The 19,646-nt window shown below is 40.6% G+C and overlaps 2 protein-coding genes across 2 annotated transcripts in view; one reads left to right on the top strand and one right to left on the bottom strand.

The window, feature by feature from the left end:
• Positions 1-19,646, top strand: part of AP3S1 (adaptor related protein complex 3 subunit sigma 1) — a 148,028-nt gene that overhangs the window by 85,462 nt on the left and 42,920 nt on the right. The gene's annotated exons all lie outside the window — the stretch shown is intronic.
• Positions 10,258-19,612, bottom strand: ATG12 (autophagy related 12). The gene is made up of 4 exons (XM_073344752.1): positions 19,437-19,612; positions 18,932-19,068; positions 16,815-16,877; positions 10,258-16,527 (listed from the first exon to the last, which is right to left on the bottom strand). The coding sequence occupies exons 1-4, from the start codon at positions 19,603-19,605 to the stop codon at positions 16,468-16,470; spliced, it is 429 nt and encodes a 142-aa protein (XP_073200853.1). The 5' UTR covers positions 19,606-19,612; the 3' UTR covers positions 10,258-16,467.

Genomic DNA, 19,646 nt, shown 5'->3' on the forward strand with positions numbered 1-19,646 from the left:
CTTTTTTAAGTGCCAGACTCTGTAGCAGCTAGAAAGCCCCAGCCCTGCATGCTCAAGGGAAAAAGCAGGAACATTAAAAAATAAATCATGAATGGTCCCCACTCTAATCCATCTAATCTGTCTGCTTAGTGTAGTAAAGTATCCATCACCATATTATCTATCCCAGAGGTTTGCATTGCTTCAGCTCATGCAGTACCGAAGTATCCCTCCTTCTCACACAACATAGCTTCAGAATGACCCCTTTTCTCCCCACAGCATACTCACCAACCCGGTTCAGCCCCTCCCCCTGCCCCTTAATAGGGGACTCCTCTTCCCAAGCTCATAGCAGTTACTTAGCCCTGCCTTGGCTGCATCAGCTCTGCAGAGCAGGAATCACTGTGTCCCCATCCTTGTCTGAGAGGAAGGGATAAAGTTTCCTAGCCAGCTGGAGGTGAAAAAGCATCAACTCTGCAGATCTCAGCTCATTTGCAATTGTCTCTGAGGATTTGAATTCCTTGATCCTCCTTCTGCAGCAACACCTAGTTTATAATATAATAAATACACTGCCCTTCAATACTTCCTTCCCTCCCAGCACCTCAAAGCACTTTACAAACATTAATGAATTTAGGGAGACAGTTTCAAAAACACTTACGTGACCTAGGAACACATGCCTAAGGAATTCTTGCTCCTAAAGTCACTGAGGCACTTTTGAATATCCCACCCTTAGTCCCAGAACAACCTAGTGAGGTAGGAAAATACGCCCATTTCACCGTGAGGGAAACTGAGGCACCAAGCAGTGATGTCTGAGGCCACATAGGAATTCTGTGGCAGAACCAGGAATAAAACCCAGGTTTTCTGACTTCTAAGATGGTCCCCTAAACACATCATCCTTCTCCTTTTCTAGTTCTGCACTTACCTTTGTGCATACCCCTGGCTTCATCAAGCACCAGGTCCTCCTTTTACCATCTCCCTATGCTGCGGGGAGAAAAGGGTTACAGCACCAAGACCTCTTCTACGGGCTACCTGCAGGCCATTAAGGTCAATATCTTCCCTCAAACCTAGCTGCTTACAAAAGGAGAGGGGAACTGTTAAATAACAGGGGCAGGTTGTCATAGACACTCCTGAAAAGTGCAGAAGCAGAGGAGGAGCAACAGACAGCACAGGCTTAGGAGGCAACCACCAAACCAATAGCCAAAAGAGAGCTCCCCAGTCATTTAAACTAGGGCTGTCAAGCAATTTAAAAAAAATCATGAATAATCGTGTGATTAATTGCACTTTTAAACAATCATAGAATACCATTTATTTAAATATTTTGGGATGTTTTCTACATTTTCAGATATATTTATTTCAGTTACAACACAGAATACAAAGTAAAAAACAAAAGAAATAGTATTTTTCAATTCACCTAATACAAGTACTGTAGTGCAATCTCTTTATCATGAAAGTTGAACTTACAAATGTAGAATTATGTACAAAAAACCCCTGCATTCAAAAATAAAACAATGAAAACTTCAGAGCCTACAAGTCCACTCAGTCCTACTTCTTGTTCAGCCAATCGCTCAGACAAACAAGTTTGTTTACATTTTCAGGAGATAATGCTGCCTGCTTCTTAATTAAAATGTTACCTGAAAGTAAGAACAGACATTAACATGGCACTATTGTAGCCAGTGTTGCAATGTGTTTACATGCCAGATGCGCTAAAGATTTATATGTTCCTTGATGCTTCAACCACCATTCCAGAGGATGTCTCCATGCTGATGACAGGTTCTGCTTGATAACGATCCAAAGCAGTGCAGACCAACACATGTTAATTTTCATCATCTGAGTCAGATACCACCAGCAGAAGGTTTTTTTTTTTTTTGGTTCGGGTTCTCTAGTTTCTGCATCAGTGTTGCTCTTTTAAGACTTCTGAAAGCATGCTTCACACCTCATCCCTGTCAGATTTTGGAAGGCACTTCAGATTCTTAAATCTTGGGTTGAGTGCTGTAGCTATCTTTAGAAATTTCACATTGGTACCTTCTTTGCATTTTGTTAAATTTGCAGTGAAAGTGTTCATAAAACGAACATGTGCTGGGTCATCATCTGAGACTTCTATAACATGAAATATATGGCAGAATACGGGTAAAACAGAGCAGGAGAGATACAATTCTCCCCCAGGGAGTTCAGTCACAAATTTAGTTAACACATTTTTTTTTAACAAGCGTCATCAGCATGGAAGCACGTCCTCTGGATCAATGGCCAAAGCATGAAGAGGCATATGAATCTTTAGCACATCTGGCACGTAAATATCTTGTGATGCCAGCTACAACAGTGCCATGCGAATGCCTGTTCTTTCAGGTGACATTGTAATTAAGAAGTGGGAAGCATTATCTCCTGTAAATGTAAACAAACTTGTTTCTCTTAGTGATTGGCTGAACAAGATATAGGACTGAATGGACTTGTAGGCTCTAAAGTTTTACATTGTTTTGTTTTTGAGTGCAGTTGTGTAACAAACAGAAAAAAACAACTTATGTATGTAAATTGCACTTTCATGATAGAGAGATTGCACTACAGTACTTGTATGAGGGGACTTGAAAAATACTATTTCTTTTCTTTATTTGTAATCAAAAATATAAAGTGAGCTCTGTACACTTTGTGTTATAATTGAAATTGATATATTTGAAAATGTAGAAAACCATCCAAAAATACTAAATACATTTCAATTGATATGCTATTGTTTAGCAGTGCGATTAATCACGATTAATTTTTTAAATTGCGGTTCATTTTTTGTAGTTAATCATGTGAGTTAACTGTGATTAAGCAACAGCCCTAATTCAAACCAGCTGGACCCATTTAGGAAGGGCAGACCCTATGCTTTTTAGCAAAACGATTTATAATTTTCCTCATTCTGTCCCTCCAGAAATAGTCCCTCTTACTTCCATGTAGTTTAGTGGAGAAAAAAAGATTTCTTCCCCATCTCCCCAAACAAACCTATTCCTAGATTTTAAATATGGCAGGTGTGCAATAGAGGGCTGGGGTGGGAGAGAACAGGTGGCTGCTGCTGAGAAAAGGGGAGAAACTAAGAGCAACACCATCTTCAGCACCTCTCTTCCACTTGTGTGAGGCCTCTCCATGTGGCTTCTCTTCTCTTTTGACAAAGCGCAGTACATGCAGTCACCATGGGGATAGGGTCATCATTTATGAACAAAACTGACATGCAATGAATCTTTCACCTTTCTGTTTATGCTATGGACATAAGAAGGAGGTAGACACTTCAAAAAGTCTCCAAGCAGGAGAGCTGTAATGAAGAAATGTAAAGGTTGACATGAGATTGATTAAAAAAAAAAAAGCCCTAAACATGTATATATTTTTTATAAAACGTAGGTAAAAGACATGATAAGGATATTTAGTTCAAATACAATTTACACTACCAGAGCACATTAAGGCCATGCTCCTGCACAGCATTTGCATCTGAGCAGTACCAGTCAGTTAAATGGGACTGCTCACATCCATTAGCACCTAGCCATGGTGACTGGAATTCTATAAACAGGACCCAGGTATACCACACTTTATTTCGCGGTCACAGACTAACACTGAATTCACACCTTGCCAGAAAACTGTGCTTCTGAGTCTAGATTCAGAAGGGGGACTTAGGCATCTAAGCATAGGTGCTGGAACTAGCGGTGCTGGGGCTGCTGCCGTACCCCCTGGCTTGAAGTAGTTTCCATTATATGTAGGCTTTACAATTAATGGTTCAATGGCTCACAGCACCCCACCCCCCCATAAAAATTGTTCCAGTACCCCTGAACCTAAGTGCCTATTAAGTCCAACATTGGCATTTACACAACCAACCCTCAGACCCCAAGGGACTTTAGAAGCCTACAGGGTTAGGTGTCAACTATGTTTTTACCTTAAAATCCCAGAAGTGCCTAAATTTCAGTGGCTGGGCACAAACACTGTCACCTAAGTCCTGATGATGTCCAGCAGCTCACTACCTAGCTCATGGCTAAATCTTGGTGGGATTCACAAACCAGGTTCTCCCTCCCTCTCTTGCTTTGGGACCCAATCCAGTAGGCATGCTCTGAATAAGCCTACATTTGCTGGAAGAGGTGGCCCCCTTGTACCCAGTGTGGGATATGGGGGTTTGAATCCCCACTCTGTCTGATATGGAGCAAGGACGTGAACCCAGGTCTCTCACATAAGTGCCCTAACCACTGGGCTGTTGAGTATTCCAGAATGGATCTCTCTGTCTCCCCTGTTGAAACTGTTCCATTGTGTATGTACGGCTAGTCATTTCACCAAAGAGAGAGAATAGCTCCACACACACACAATTGACACTTCCCTCAATCTGCCCCTCCTCCCCTCAGTTTATCCTGGAGAAATACCTTTAAAATTAATCTAGCAGAATGGAAATAACCAAATTGCAAATTCTATTGCAAATAGAAATGGTGAAAGCTCTATAAACGTAAATAGTGCTTCATTTTATGTATTTGCACAGGAAGATATATAAAGAACAATGGACACTTAAAATTTGTGCAGATTTACCTTTGCAAAAAATTAACATTAGTATGATATTCCCATGCTATTTCACAGGCAGAATTGTGTTGATTTTAGTAATGGTGATGGCCACTGCACACAGATAGCCAAGTTATAAAAGATCTTGTGCAGTGTTGTTGTAGCCGTGTTGGTCCCAGAATATTAAAGAAACGAGATGGGTGAGGTAATATCTTTTACTGAGCAAACTGCTGTTGGTGAGAGAGAGAACCTTTCAGAGCTGAAGAGTTCAGTATAGTTTGAAAGCTTCTATCACCATTAGAAGTTGGCCCAACAAAAGCTATTAACTCACTCACCTTGTCTCTTTTGTTGGTATCATAACCACAAGAGCAAAGCTTGAAAGATATCTCCAGCCATATTCACAGTTTTCCTGTGAAAAGACCCCATTGAAGTCAATAGGAAAATGGTTTATTTGGAGATATTACTAAGCACTCTAGTCAGCACTGTGGTAAAGTCAATGGACTCCATGCAGGCACAGATTCCTGACTGCATGGAACTATTTAGGATCCAGGTCTTATATAGTCCCAGTCAACATAGGATTTACCCAATGAAAACAATAAAAAAAAGAGTGGTAGGGGGATTTAATCCCAATATAAATGGGAACCATTTTCAAATTCAGAGTTCAATTTATTGTGAATGAATGCATTACATTTTTAAACACTTCCTTAAATCCCTGAAAGGTGTGTACTTATACTCCTGCAGAAGATGAGCCATTATACATATTCAAGATAATTCATTGTAATGTCGGAATATAAGGTTACAGGACACCTTATTCCAACAAAAAAGAGTGAATTCACTAGAGATATTGTAAATGGCAACATTTCAAAACAGAGTTAAATAGGTTTGTATAAAACTGATTACTTAAAACATACTTAAAGAAAAGCTGCATGTTGAGGCAAGTGGTCCCATGTATTAAATCTAAATGTTTCTAAATATGGGACTCAGTCCTATACCACTAATTCATGACCATTCATCATGAGCTAGATTTTCCACCTCTTACCCACACACTGGTGAACACTGTCATGAGTGGTGGAGATTACCCATAGGAATAAGAAGTGCATAATCAAGCTTCATGTAATTAACAGCTTTAGGACTGGGCCCATGATGTATAAGACTTCACTTAATTCCCCCTCAGATTAGGTCTTCCACCCCATCCTACTGTGATGTCAATGATCCCAGTCTTCAACTTTCGTGATCTGCAGACCCATAATTCCCACATGCACATCACAATCACAATACCTATTAAATGAGTCAGAAGAAGCCATGTTTTCCAGTTCCCATAATCAGGTTTATACCACTATACCTTTATTTTTTTCCAAATGAACTATTTGCCCTTAGCCTAGGAATGCCGCATGTTTGTGTTTTCCCCAGGAGCCACACCACTCACCTTTGGTAGTCGTGGAGCTGTATCATGACACTGTGGTCATCATTTCATAGTGACACTACATACTCAAGTAGTCCTTTATCACAATGCCCAAGATACATGTGGGCCTCTGCAGGATGTGCAACAGACTCTTGAATGAAGTGACAGTGGACAATTTCTTTCTTACTTGGATTTACAAAAAAAATCACGAAACCAATAGCAATAGTAGAATTGCACAATACCAAACATTTGGGTATTTCAGAGGCCAGCAATTAAACAACTTACCATGAAATTTCTTTTTATTTACGTTAGTTCTCATATGGTTTCTGTTTTCATGAGTGCCTCATTTACCCTCGCACAATATTCCGTGAGGTAGGGAAGCACTATTATTCCTATTCTACAGGTTGACAACCAAGTCACTGAGAGACTAAGTAACTTGTCCAAGCTCATACAAGAAGCCTGTGGTGCAGCAAGAAATTGAAGCCATTTACTAATTCCCAGGCTAATTCCCTAACTACTTGATCCCCCTACCTCCCCTCTGTGCTGCTAACCTGAGAGAAAAGAATGCTAGCACTTCACCCCCTTGGTGTGAGTCTTCACTGCTCATTCATAGATCCTTGTACTGCTCATTATTTACCAATAATATTAAGTGTCTAAATTCACTCAAGAGTCTATATATTTGCAAAAGAGGATTGACTCTTCTGCCCAGTCAAGTGCAATATGTGGGTTCTTATCAGTTTAAGGTAATGTGCCTTAAAGATTCTGGGATGACCACAGAATTCACTGTAAATAAGCAAACAGGTATATACAGCATAAAACATTTTGTCAAGCAGATAATAAAAATGAACATAATGTAAATAATATGCTACAAAGAATATTCCTTTATAAGTAGATGGTATTCTACAGGTTTCAGAGTAGCAGCCGTGTTAGTTTGTATTCACAAAAAGAAAAGGAGGACTTGTGGCACCTTAGAGACTACCAAATTTATTTGAGCATAAGCTTTCGTTACACTACAGCTCACTTCATCAGATGCCTTCAGTGGAAAATACAGTGGGGAGATTTATATACATAGAGAACATGAAACAATGGGTGTTACCATACACACTGTAACTAGAGTGATCACTTAAGGTGAGCTATTACCAGCAGGAGAGCAGGGGGCGGAGGGGTCCTTTTGTAGTGATAATCAAGGTGGGCCGTTTCCAGCAGTTGACAAGAACGTCTGAAGAACAGTGGGGGGTGGGGGAGAATAAACATGGGGAAATAGTTTTACTTTGTGTAATGACCCATCCACTCCCAGTCTCTATTCAAGCCTAAGTTAATTGTATCCAGTTTGCAAATTAATTCCAATTCAGCAGTCTTTCGTTGGAGTCTGTTTTTGAAGATTTTGGTGAAGAATTGCAACTTTTAGGTCTGTAATCAAGTGACCAAAGAGATTGAAGTGTTCTCTGACTGGTTTTTAAATGTTATAATGCTTGACGTCTGATTTGTGTCCATTTATTCTTTTACGTAGAGACTGTCCAGTTTGGCCAATGTACATGGCAGAGGGGCATTGCTGGCACATGGCGGCATATATCACATTGGTGGATGTGCAGGTGAACAAGCCTCTGATAGTGTGGCTGATGTTATTAGGCCCTATGATGGTGTCTCCTGAATAGATATGTGGACACTGTTGGCAATGGGCTTTGTTGCAAGGATAGGTTCCTGGGTTAGTGGTTCTGTTGTGTGGTTGCTGGTGAGTATTTGCTTCAGGTTGGGGGGCTGTCTGTAAGCAAGGACTGGCCTGTCTCCCACGGTCTGTGAGAGTGATGGGTCTTCCTTCAGGATAGGTTGTAGATCCCTGATGATGCATTGGAGAGGTTTTAGGTGGGGGCTGAAGGTGACGGCTAGTGGTGTTCTGTTATTTTCTTTGTTAGGCTTATTCTACAGGAAGGCTCCAAAGCACTACATCTTACAATGTTGTTGTGGTGTTTTGGACCCTTAATGGAGAATACTTTTTTATAAAATAGGGGCTGTACCAATAAAATTGAAAGTGTTTTGATTTACACCACACAAAATTCTGTGCCTTTTATCTCAAATAAAGGTTTCCTCTAAATTCCTGTGGATGTAATTATTTACATAATGTATGATCTTTTCGGTGAGAACCAGAAGCATGTCAGGAGCTGTTGCAAGCGTAATTAAAACTCTACTATTCAGAAATATATAACAAACATCACAAGCATACATCACATCACACTATGAAACATATACCTCACAATGTGTGTGATGTACGCATTTCACTAAGTCATGCTATATGTTGAATAACGTATTGCCCACTGACACAGATACATTCACATTGATGTATGAACTGCTGGGCGAAGTAAATACTGTTAATCAGAGAGTTGTGATTTTCAGCCCCAACCCTGCCCCCAGTTTGGCCCCCTTAGCCACCGGTTTGTCCTCAGTCTGGGGATACATTAGCCTGCTGGAAGTATGTGGTAAACCTTAGGTTTTCACTTATGTTTTTTGTTTAATGTACATTGTGAGAAAACACGTTTTTAACTAAGATGTTCCACTCTCTCAATTTGCAACAGCTAAATAATGAGAAAATCAAATCTCCCTAAGCCTTCTCTCTAGAATAGTTATTGGGGGGTCTTCTATTTGGAGCCCCTCTTCTCTGCTTTGCAATTGTGCTGTTTTAGAAATAGACTTCCTTTTGTGCATTCCATTTCCCAGAGAAGGCAGGGATTATTAGCTCCAAAACTAAGCCAAGAGTGTGTGTCAGACTTTTTTGCCCATTTTAACATCCCATATTGATTTTTTATTTTTATGGTTTTTTATGTTTTTTTATTTTTATCTATTGTTTTGATATTTTTATGCTACAGCACACCCCATCATCTTTTGGTACAGATATTTAGCAATAACATTATATTATATATATAAAGTTTAATTAGATCAAGTTGACAGTTGTGAATGGGTATTCCATAACAGCATATGAAGCAGACAAACTAATGTTAACTCACTTCTATCTCGATCCAGTAGGTCAAACTCATCTGCTTCATCAATTTACATGGAGATTGCCACAGGACCATGGTAAATTTAGCTATGGAAATTATGTTATTTTATATTATGTGTACTGTACCTTGAAATAGCTAAAGACTATTTATAGACAAGCAGCCATCTCATGTTCTGGCAGAGGAGACACACAAACATATCATGCTCTCTAATGGGGACTTTACTTTTGTTCCTTCTTTGTGGTCTTTGATTAATATAAAAGTCACTTATGCTGAAAGTATATCTTTGTATATGGAAAAACATATAAAGATTAACACTGACTATCTTGCAGCTCATGCTGTTTTATGCAAGGCTGATAACTTTGTTAGCTATCCCCATCAGTGATCCGTGGACAAGGAGCATTCTTTCCTTCTCTTGCATTATCACCAATAACAAAAATGCTACAGGCCCAATTATACCCTCAGTAACATCCATACAAGCCCAAAAGGTAATGAGGCCTCAGATGGCTAGCTGAGAACACAATGGTTTCTACAGCCATTAAAGACAAAACTTAATTTGTAGGATCATTAGTGCTAGCAATGATGCATGGGAATAACCTACTGGTCTCTCAGAGCAAAAGCTCCATTTGCAGAGGTGACAGATAGCTAATGATATCTGAGCTGGTGTTATTGGGATGACAAACATAGAAACATCAAAATGGGGGGTCATTTTTCAGACTAGAACCACACTTTAAACAGGGTTGAGAAGGTCTTTGCTAAAGTTGGCACTGAGCTGACATTAATACTTATACCAGTTGATTCAATACCTCCCTATTAAGCAGGTTCCAATTGAGGCAACTCCAGTTTCATTCAGTACCTCTGATTACCTGGCTTACTATTTATTTCAATTATTAGTTTATATTTAATTTAAAAAACTGAACAGTACAAGTTAATTTTTTATAAAAGAAAATACTTATGGAATATTCATTCATATCCATTGATAAAAGGCAGGTGGCTTTTGGATACAAGGCAGGTGGTCATACTGATTTTCTTAGGATACAGGAGCTGGTAGAGGATGTATAGGGCTGATCATGGAGCTCTAAGAGGAAATTACCCCTTCACCTAGTCTGAGAGGGTGGGAGATACTGCTTTTGTCACTGCTTTTTTTTTTTTTTTTTTTTAAAAAAAAGATGCGAGAGGCTGTAAGGCGCAATCATCAGATGATTGGAGTTCCAGTAGCATCAACAAGCTGAAAAAGAGGTTCTAGACTTTGTTAGCTGGAAAGTGAAATTATTTAGGCGTTGTAAGGAACAGGTTAGGTCCTTGGAGTCTGCATAGGGAGGAAGCAGTTGCTAGGCACAGAGTGAAATGTAGCATTTCTGTTAATTTGGAAATAATGAGAGGAAATATAAAAATACTTTACACCTTTAATAACACATTCAGACCATACTAAACCAAATGAAGTAGTTTAGACATTCACATCAACGTTACCATCTGTGCAGATAGTGCAGTATTTCAGCTATATCAAATACTATGCCTGTAACAAGTGACAAGGGGCAAAAATGGTAGAGAGACTGTCGCAGCAAGGCAAGATCATGATTATATTATCCTGCTGCTGTATACCAAGTAAACTTCCAGTTTAAAGAAACAAACAAACTGACGAGGAAACAGTGAAAGTCAAATTTGATTTGACACTTGTCACACTTACTTTTTTAAACTTTTCATAGATTCTAAGATCTGAAGGAACTATTATGATCATCTTGTCTGACTTCCTGCACAATACATTTCATTCTGTAATTCACCCCATAATTCTACATCAAGCCCATAACTCCTAATTGAGCTGGAGCATCTTTTAGAAAGACATCCAGTCTTGACTCAGAAACTTCAAGTGATGGAGAATCCACCACATTCCTAAATAAGTTGTTCCAATGGATAATTTATACCTTATTTTTAGTCTGAGTTTGTCTAGCTTTAACTTCCAGGCACTGGATCTGGTTATACTTTTGCCTGCTAGACTGGATTGAAGAGCCTTCTACTATCAGAACCTTTTCCCCATAGACCACAATGAAGTCACCACTTAGCCTGCTCTTGAATAAACTAAATAGAATGGCTTCTCACTGTGAGGCAGGTTCTCCAGACCATTCACGTAGAACTCTTTTCTGAACTCTGTCCAATTTGTATTTTTAAAGTGTCGACACCCGAACTGAAAACAGTATTCCAGTAACTGTCTCACTAATAAAAAGAACCTTAGAGACTAACACATTTATTTGGGCATAAGCTTTTGTGGACTAAAACCCACTTCATCAGATGCATGGAGTGGAAAATACAGTAGGAAGATATTACACACACACACACACACACACACACACACACACACAGAGCGAGCGCGCGAACATGAAAAGATGAAGGTTGCATACCAACTCAAACAGTGGTGTCAACTATTTAAAATGCGCGACCCCGATTACCACTACAAAAGTGATTTTTCCTCCTGCTGATAATAGCCCACTGTAATTGATTTGTCTCTTTAGAGTTGGTAAGGCAACCCCTATCTTTTCATGTTCTCTGTATATCTGTCTATCTTCCTACAGTATTTTCTACTCCAGGCATTTGATGAAGTGGGTTTTAGCCCACAAAAGCCCAAATAAATTTGTTAGTCACTAAGGTGCCACAAGTACTCCTCATTGTGTTTGCTGATACAGACTAACACGGCTACCACTCTGAAACATGTCTCACTGTTATACACAGTGGTAATACCACCTCTTCCTTACTTCTACTCTATATTCCTCTGCTTATACATCCAAGGATCACACTAGCTTTAGCCACCACATCGCATTGACACATTATGTTCAGTTGATTACTTACTGTGGCCCCAAGCATTTTTTCTGAAGTACTGCTTTCCAAAATACAATTCCCCATCCTGTGAGACCTACATTTTTTGTTCATAATGGTATTTATGACCTTACATACCTTTGGCTCCCCTTTAGCTGTGTGAAAAACAGCAAACAAAAACACCGTGTTTTTTTCAAGGTTCAAGTGAACCCAGTTTACCAAACAATCCAGATTGCTCTGTAGAACTGAGCTGTCATTATTTACCGCTTCACAAATTTGTCACCTGAAAATTTTACCAAAAATGATGCTATCACTGATGGAAATATTAAATAGCACCAGATTAAGAATGCATTCCTGGATGCACCCCACTAGAAACACCCCCTTAGATGCCTCCCTATTTACAATTAATAGCTGATAGATATTAAAAAGTAAGTTTTTAATCCACTAATAGATCCATGGATTTTGTATAGTGGTATTTATTAATATCAGAATATACATGAGATAGTCATTTGACTTACAGGAATCTATGTAGAACATGTCAGTATAGTTACTATATTAATAGTTACCTCTATCAATTAAATTTCGAAAGTCATAAAAAATAGTTTGTCAAGACGTATTTGACATAAAACCAGCATCATTGCATCAATTATGCTACCATTCTTTATTATTTTTTTTCTTTTACTGATTGCATCCCATATCAGCCTTTCCATGGTTTTGCCTTGGATCAAATGTCAAGATAATGTAGGCTTTTTTTAAGTATTGGCACAACATTAGCTTTTTTCCAGTCTCTAGACTTCCCCAATGTTCCAAGATTTGTCAAGAATTAACATTAATTACTCAGACAGTTCTTCAGCCAATTTTTTAAACTCTTGAATGCGGGTTATCTAGTTCTGTAGATTTAAAAATGTGTAGCTTTACACATAAAATATTAAATTCATATCAGTTTCCAAATTATTTTGTCAGCTTTTTTGATATTTTTAGCAATAGTTGAGAATAGAAGTCATTTCTGCACACAACCTAGTACTTCTTGGTCCAGATACACCAAACAGTACAGTAATGCCATGACGCCCATAAATTGCTCTGGCAGTCACATGACTATTGTATTTTCCTTCCATGCATTACGTGAACTTGGGAGTTTGAGAAGTTGTATCATCACAGATACAGTTCTAGTTAATATCGTTTATGAAATGTATTTAAATAAAAAATGAAAATATGCATATTTTCTCTTACTTGTATTAGTTTATCTTTTTGCACTCATCCTACAACTCAAATGGATTCTAAAGTTTAAAATTTACCCACACTGGTGAACACTCTGAATAGTGACGATTACCCTTAACAAGGAAAGGTGCATAGTCAAGCTCCACGTGATTAAAAGCTTTAGGACTGGGCCCAGGATGTGTAAGACTTCCCTTATTTCCCTCACAGATTAAGTCTGCAACCTCATCCTAGTGTGATGTCAGTGGTCCCAGTCATCAACCTTCATGATTTAATTTTATAATAAATCCTATCTAATTTAAAAATATTTCAGTTTGTCACCTCTCACTCATCATGTTTCATGATCAAGAAACTTTATCACTATTCTTATTTCCTTTACTATCTGTTGCCCTAGACTGTACTCCCTCCAATTTAGCTATGTATTTCTTCAGCTGTACTGCATTAATTAACTCAGCGTCATTTAAACTATACATAGCTCAGATATTATTTTACACTTCATATTTCACCTCTTGACTTGATGCCTGATCTATCAAAATTATCCTGCAATACAGCTACCTCCTGTGTTTCTTATACACATTATAGCTTTAACTAAATCAATTTATTTACTGTGGGGCTTCATTCCTTGCCAGATTCCACAGACCACACACTTCCGACTCAAATTCTTTTTACCTGCTAGCCATTTAGTCACTCACTTTAATAAGCTACGTGACTCACCTTTAGAAAGTTTATACAATAATCCATAATTTCAGACAGACACAGATAAAGAATTTCCACTTTTAGGGAGGAGTTGCTATCAGTGGTTCCTGAACGGTGGCATATGGATCACTGGTGGTCTTCAAAGTGCTTTATTGTGATCAATGGAGAGATGGCCACTTGATCACTGCTAGAAGCAGCTGAAAACAGGACCACCGAGAAGTCTCCTGTAACCTTGAGGCAAAATCTTGGTATGTGTGAAACGCTTTACTGAAAGGAGATTAAAAGACTAGCACTCCCTGTCAATGCCAGAAAAAGAATGAATTCATAGGAGAGGAACCAAAGTGAATAAGGAAATCTCCCTAGACCCTCCCTCCCCCCCCAGTTAAGAGACTGAAAGAACAAAACATTTTTTAGCTAACAAGTGTGGGAGGAAAAGAACAACTGTCTTTAAGTCTATAAAAAGTGAAAATGCAAGGACAAACAGGAATGATTTAGTGTGGTTGAATGGACCTGCCAAGTCCCGAGGAAAAGCACATTTTATACATCTAAATAAATAAGAGGTAGGTGCTACATCTTGGCAAGGGGGTAGACTAGATGATCCTCATAGTCCCTTTTAACCCTACAATTCTAAGTTTGAAATAGGACAAAACTGAGCAAATTAATACATATGTTGAATGCAAGGAAACAGACACCTAACAATGAGGTCTATTACCACTGTAAAATAGCCCCCAAGGGAGCAAGAGAAGCCCTTGCTTCATTTAAAACTCAAACGGATAAAACTGATAATGCAGCAAGATGAACAATCCTGCAGTGGAAGGTGGATAGATAAGATGACTTACATCTCTTCCACCTCTCATTTCTATTCTTTCCTTTTCTGCTTCTCGCATCATTCCAAATGGCTATATGCACCACACCAGTAGTTTGATTAACTAAGACAACTAAGATTTACAGTCTCCATCTAAAACTAATTAAAGAGAGCCAGGGTTGTGGTTTCTCTCTTAGCCAAACAGATTGCCACGTAGGAGCCACAAGCTTGAGAGCAACCTCAACGCACATGTGTTTAGCAGGCAAAATGGGAATTCCATATCACTTTCAAAATCTATTGAAAAATATGCAAGTCTTTTTATCTTCAAGTACCCTCTAGTGGCTGTTCAAGGTTACAATTGCTTCAGAGCAACCCAATAGTTGGCTCTGAAAGAATAACAGGTATTTATTTTTCTGGTTGTGAATTTTAATCAAAGGAGTACTCGTTTAACTGTTCTAGAATGTTTTTGTATTTATTGGAAGACATCATTCCATAAATAAGGAGTTATAACCTTGGGTATTATACCAGTTTTCTAAAAATGTAGTAATTATCACTAAAATAATTCATTTGGAAACAGATTTAGAACACACCTATTCATAAACCTTCAGAATTCTGATCATCTAAACACAGACACACACTTAATTAATCAACACATTTGCATAAATTAGAGTTGGTTGCAACTTGATTAGCTGAAATCAAAGAATTTTGATTTAGCTTTCAATATGAAAAAAATACTGAGTTTATTAAAACATCCTAAAGAGAACAAAAATTATGCATGCAGAGGATGTAGCCACACTTTTGGGTAGCATATATTAGCAAGCAGCCAAATTTACAATCACATATTAATAGATCAGCAGGCTGCAGATAATTCTTTAGTATTCCTTCATGTTAATAACAGGGGAAGTTATTTGGTAGAGGAACTTGATTAAGCCTTTGCCCATCCCTAAACAGAGCTGTTTGGCAAACCTCCTTTCCCATACAGGGCAGATGTCAGTGCATGGGTGGGATGGAGACTCAGTATCCTTCTTCCCATTATTGTGGTAGTAAGTCCTCTTCAGGAGAGCCACTTCCTGTGATTACTTTGTGACAGTTGTAAAAATGTCCCGAAGTGGTGTTGCATTTCTTTTGATGGAACAGTGACAATACAGCAGATGAAGCAGGGGACCAGGAGCACAAGTGGAAGCAGGCTTACAGTAGGCTTTAGCCATCCAACATCTATTTCCACGGAACTGAAAGAGTCAATAGCTGGGTCACTCTCTTTCTGCTGTTACTAGTGGGTGAGAGCTGCCAGGGACATTTTCCCAAGCATATTATAGCTTTCGTGAAAATATGAAACAATTAAGAAAAAGCTGAGAAGCATGTGTCTTGCTATTGCTAAAGGAAAAAATTAGACATTTTATTAAAAAAAATAGTTCAAGAAATGCAGTTGTATCAGATACTCACATAGCTTAAGGTGTGAGAGACTATATGCTATGACAATACATCTTCTACCTTGTGTGCAACTGTTTATATAGGTTACTTATGAGACAAAACACTATAAAATACTTGCCTGAAGTGAGGCATAAGAGAGACACTACGCATTCAAAGTAAAGACTTCACAACATGTAAGAGTAAACTGCACATAATAGAGATGAACATTATGTCAGACGTAAACTAAATCCCTGTGCACATGTGCAATAAATATCCCTCCTAATAAAGGGAAGCTAAATCCTCAATACAGCATTCAGAGCAATGGAGAGTTATGCAGTTCACAAGGCATGAAATAATGTCCTTTCATATGTGGCAACCAAGGAGCTCTGCAGCAGGAAAGATGGCTCTATTCTACAGATGGCACATGCAAAATTATTTCCATACCACAAATGACACAATGAAGAAAGAATTACGTGGCTGAAAAGCCTATGTAGCTCTTCTTTTATGCAAGTCATCTGCATCATTTTGTACATAAATGCACAGAATAAAATATAGGCAGTAATGTACAATTCTCTTCAGCATGTCCATGGGCATGGTTTCTGAAGATTATCAGAGCCCTTTTCCTTTCTGAAGGCCAGCAGTCCTACGCATCAGTGGCTGCTTACCATTCATCCCCACGCTTGAGATTTGCAGTAATGCAGTACAAGTTTGCCATCACTTCCAAAACACTACAGGGGGAAAGAAAAGGGAATGGAGAAAGAGAAAAGCAACAAGGGGTTAGATTACCAATGAAGCAGTCCATTCATGAATTAAACTATTACTATTGGACAAATGCATCATGAAACAGTGTCACCTGTTAATATATTTATGTGATGTTATCCATGATGTGACAAATTTATGATGTCACCACTTTGGGCATGGCAGGCATATAGCAGATTTAAAAAGGCAGACAAGGGTACAGACAGATTCTACTAAACAAATATTAAGAAAGAATAACACTCAAAACTAAAGTCACCTCATAGAGTGTCCCAACTTCCTGGTCTGGAGAAGGAGCAAAGGACTGATTCACATATATGAACTGTGAGGGAAGAAAACAGAAAGTGAAAAAATCTGCCTGGGGAGTTATCTTCCTACCTATGAGGAGCACTTTTTCAAATCTGTGCCCCTGGCAGGGATATGGTGAAGGCTACCTTCTGTTCACCATATTTACCTCTCTTTACACCTTGAAAATTCTGCATCAGAGCCACCATTATTTAGGGAGAGAGGTACTGCATGGAACCTACCAATTCTGTTCTTTAACTGGCCAACAGGGTCTTTGCTGGAACAATGTGAGACACCCCCGCTTCCCCAGAGTCTGAGCATGCTACCCATTTGTACTAGGACCTGCAATCATGCACTCGTCTTGCACACTGCCATCAAGCCAATGGTCTGGTCCTCACTCTTTTGCTTTGAATATCCAACACCAAGACCTCCTGTCTAGTGTAAAATTTTTTGCATCAAACATACCCATGGAAACTTTTATCTAGGGGTGAAAGTAACATAAAAGTGTTACCAGTAATTTCAGGGCCTCGGGTGGAAGGGGTGGGGCTGGGGATCAGCCTCCCACAGCCAGCCCTTCTGCGCTGCCCAGCCCTCAGGAAGTGATTTAAAAGACCCAGGGCTCCGTCTGCTGCTGTAGTAGCGGCAGCCAGGAGCCCCAAGCCCTTTTAAATCGCCGGGCCCTGGGGCAGCTGCCCCTTTTGCCGCCCCTTCTAGTGAAGGCCTGCTAAATCAACAGCAGAGCGCTCTCCAGTTGACTTCCTTACTCCACCTCTCTGAGAAGAGTAAGGTAAGTTGACGGAAGAGCATCTCCCATCGACGCAGTGCAGCGAAGACACTGCGGTAAGTCGACCTAAGCTACGTTGACTCCTTTTACATGATTCATGTAGCTGGAGTAGTGTAACTTAGGTCGATTTACCCCGCTAGTGTAGACAAGACCTAAGTGCTGAAAACGTCTAAGTTTATTAAAAGAAAACCAGGAACTGGCCTCCAGGGGAACAGGAGTGTCTGAGACTGATGGTAAGACCATAGATGTATGTATCTATATTATTATTAATCATTTGTATTACTATAGTGCCTGGGAGCCCTAGGACCTTGGTGCGCTAGGCACTATACAATTGCATAAGGAAAATGCAATAGCTTTTATTTAATATAAGGGTTTTGAGATTTTTTCCTGTATGCACTACAATGATTTGTGTTTTCCTTATGTTTTATTATATATGTATTTCACTTCCTTCACTTATTTAGACAGCTGAATTTGTGCTTAGCCTAGCTAGGCTAACCTCATCCTAAGGCAGTGGTCCCCAACCTTTCAGTGGGAATAGCATATTCCTATTCCCAGGAGACTGTGGCAGGCGCCAGACACCCTGCTGCCGAAATGCCGCCGAGAAACGGCAACGCTTCTCGGCAGCATTTCGGTGGGCTGTTCTCTGGCGGCCACGCTCGGTGACAGCATTTCGGCGGCGTGGTGTCCTGCAGGCACAGACAACTGCCTCAGCAGGTGCCACTGCACCCACAGGCACTATGTTGGGGACCCCTGTCCTAGGGTGACCAGACAGCAAGTGTGAAAAATCGGGACGCAGGTGTGGGGGGCTAATAGGTGCCTATATAAGACAAAGCCCCAACTATCAGGACTATCCCTATAAAATCGGGACATCTGGTCACCCTACCTCACCCCAATGTAGACCCATCTAGGTCAATGGAAAAATGCTTCTGGTGAGGTAGCTAACTTTGTTTTTGGAGCTGGTGTTCCTGCACTGATGGAAAAACCCCTTCCCTAGTGCAGGCTGCAGCTGCATTCTGGGGTGATGCTAACATAGCTTTGCAACCGTAGGGGCTCCAAGGTCAGGAAGTACTACCAGCCCCTTCTGTTCTCAGGTTCCCGGTGGAGAGTTCCCTTGTCACCATACAAAGCAACTTACACAATTAAGAAGCAGGCAACATGATGCCATCACGGACTGCAGCCTTGCCAGCTCCACACGCCCCGCACTTCAACACCCTTTTATTACCTGGCACGTCTACAAGACACCAAGCAGCCCCAGTGCCCACCGCATCTTTCCCCGGCTCAGAGAGTAAACAAGGCAAGGCACGTACCAGCTGCTCCGAGGCCACCAGCTTGAGGAACTTCTTGATGAAGTCAATGAGCCCCTGGATGGTGCGGGTCCTCTCCACGGCCCACTTCTTGTTCTTCATGATCGGCGTGTCCCCCACAGCCTTCAGCAGGACGTCAACTAGGGCGAAAGCAGAGACTGAGCGAAGGAAACCAGCCCCCGCGCACCTGCCTGCCGCAGAGGCAGGAGCCCCGCCCCGAGGCACAGGCAGCCCGCCGCACCGACAGCGCAACAGCGACAGGCCCCGCCCCTTCGCGCCGGCCCACCCGCGGCCGGGAGATACCAAGGCGCCCGTACGACGGGGCTGGAGCATTTTCTCCTCGTCTCTCCCCCCCCCGCCCCGATCGTATCCTCTGCCTTTTTCTAATTGGTTAAACTAGCTGAAGTAGGCGGCTCATTCTTTCACCCGATTGGCCAATGCGCCTGGCAATCAGAGCGAACCCAGGATCTCGCCCCGCCCCCAGAGCAATCATTCCTTTTCCTATTACTTTTCTTCTTGGTGTCCTCGGCGGGTTCCTCGGTCACCGGGGAGCCGGCTGAAGGGGGAGCCGGCTCGGCAACCCCCACCGCAGTTCCAACATTCGGGGGCTCTTCTCCACATTCGCCTCGGCTACTATCCTGAGGAGAGAGCAGTAGCTGCTTCTCCACTTCCGCCATATTGCTTACAGGCAAGTAAGGGCGGACGTGACGTGACCCAT

Source organism: Lepidochelys kempii, chromosome 5, assembly GCF_965140265.1.
Source record: "Lepidochelys kempii isolate rLepKem1 chromosome 5, rLepKem1.hap2, whole genome shotgun sequence".
Taxonomy (NCBI): domain Eukaryota; kingdom Metazoa; phylum Chordata; order Testudines; family Cheloniidae; genus Lepidochelys; species Lepidochelys kempii.

Excerpts from the sequence above, each read along its gene's own strand:
- ATG12 (XM_073344752.1), bottom strand. The coding sequence starts at position 19,605 with ATGGCGGAAGTGGAGAAGCAGCTACTGCTCTCTCCTCAGGATAGTAGC. Across the intron at positions 19,069-19,436 it reads CGAGGACACCAAGAAGAAAA|TTGACGTCCTGCTGAAGGCT; the intron begins GTAATAGGAAAA and ends CTTTCGCCCTAG. Across the intron at positions 16,528-16,814 it reads AAGTTGGGACACTCTATGAG|TGTTTTGGAAGTGATGGCAA; the intron begins GTGACTTTAGTT and ends TTCCCCCTGTAG.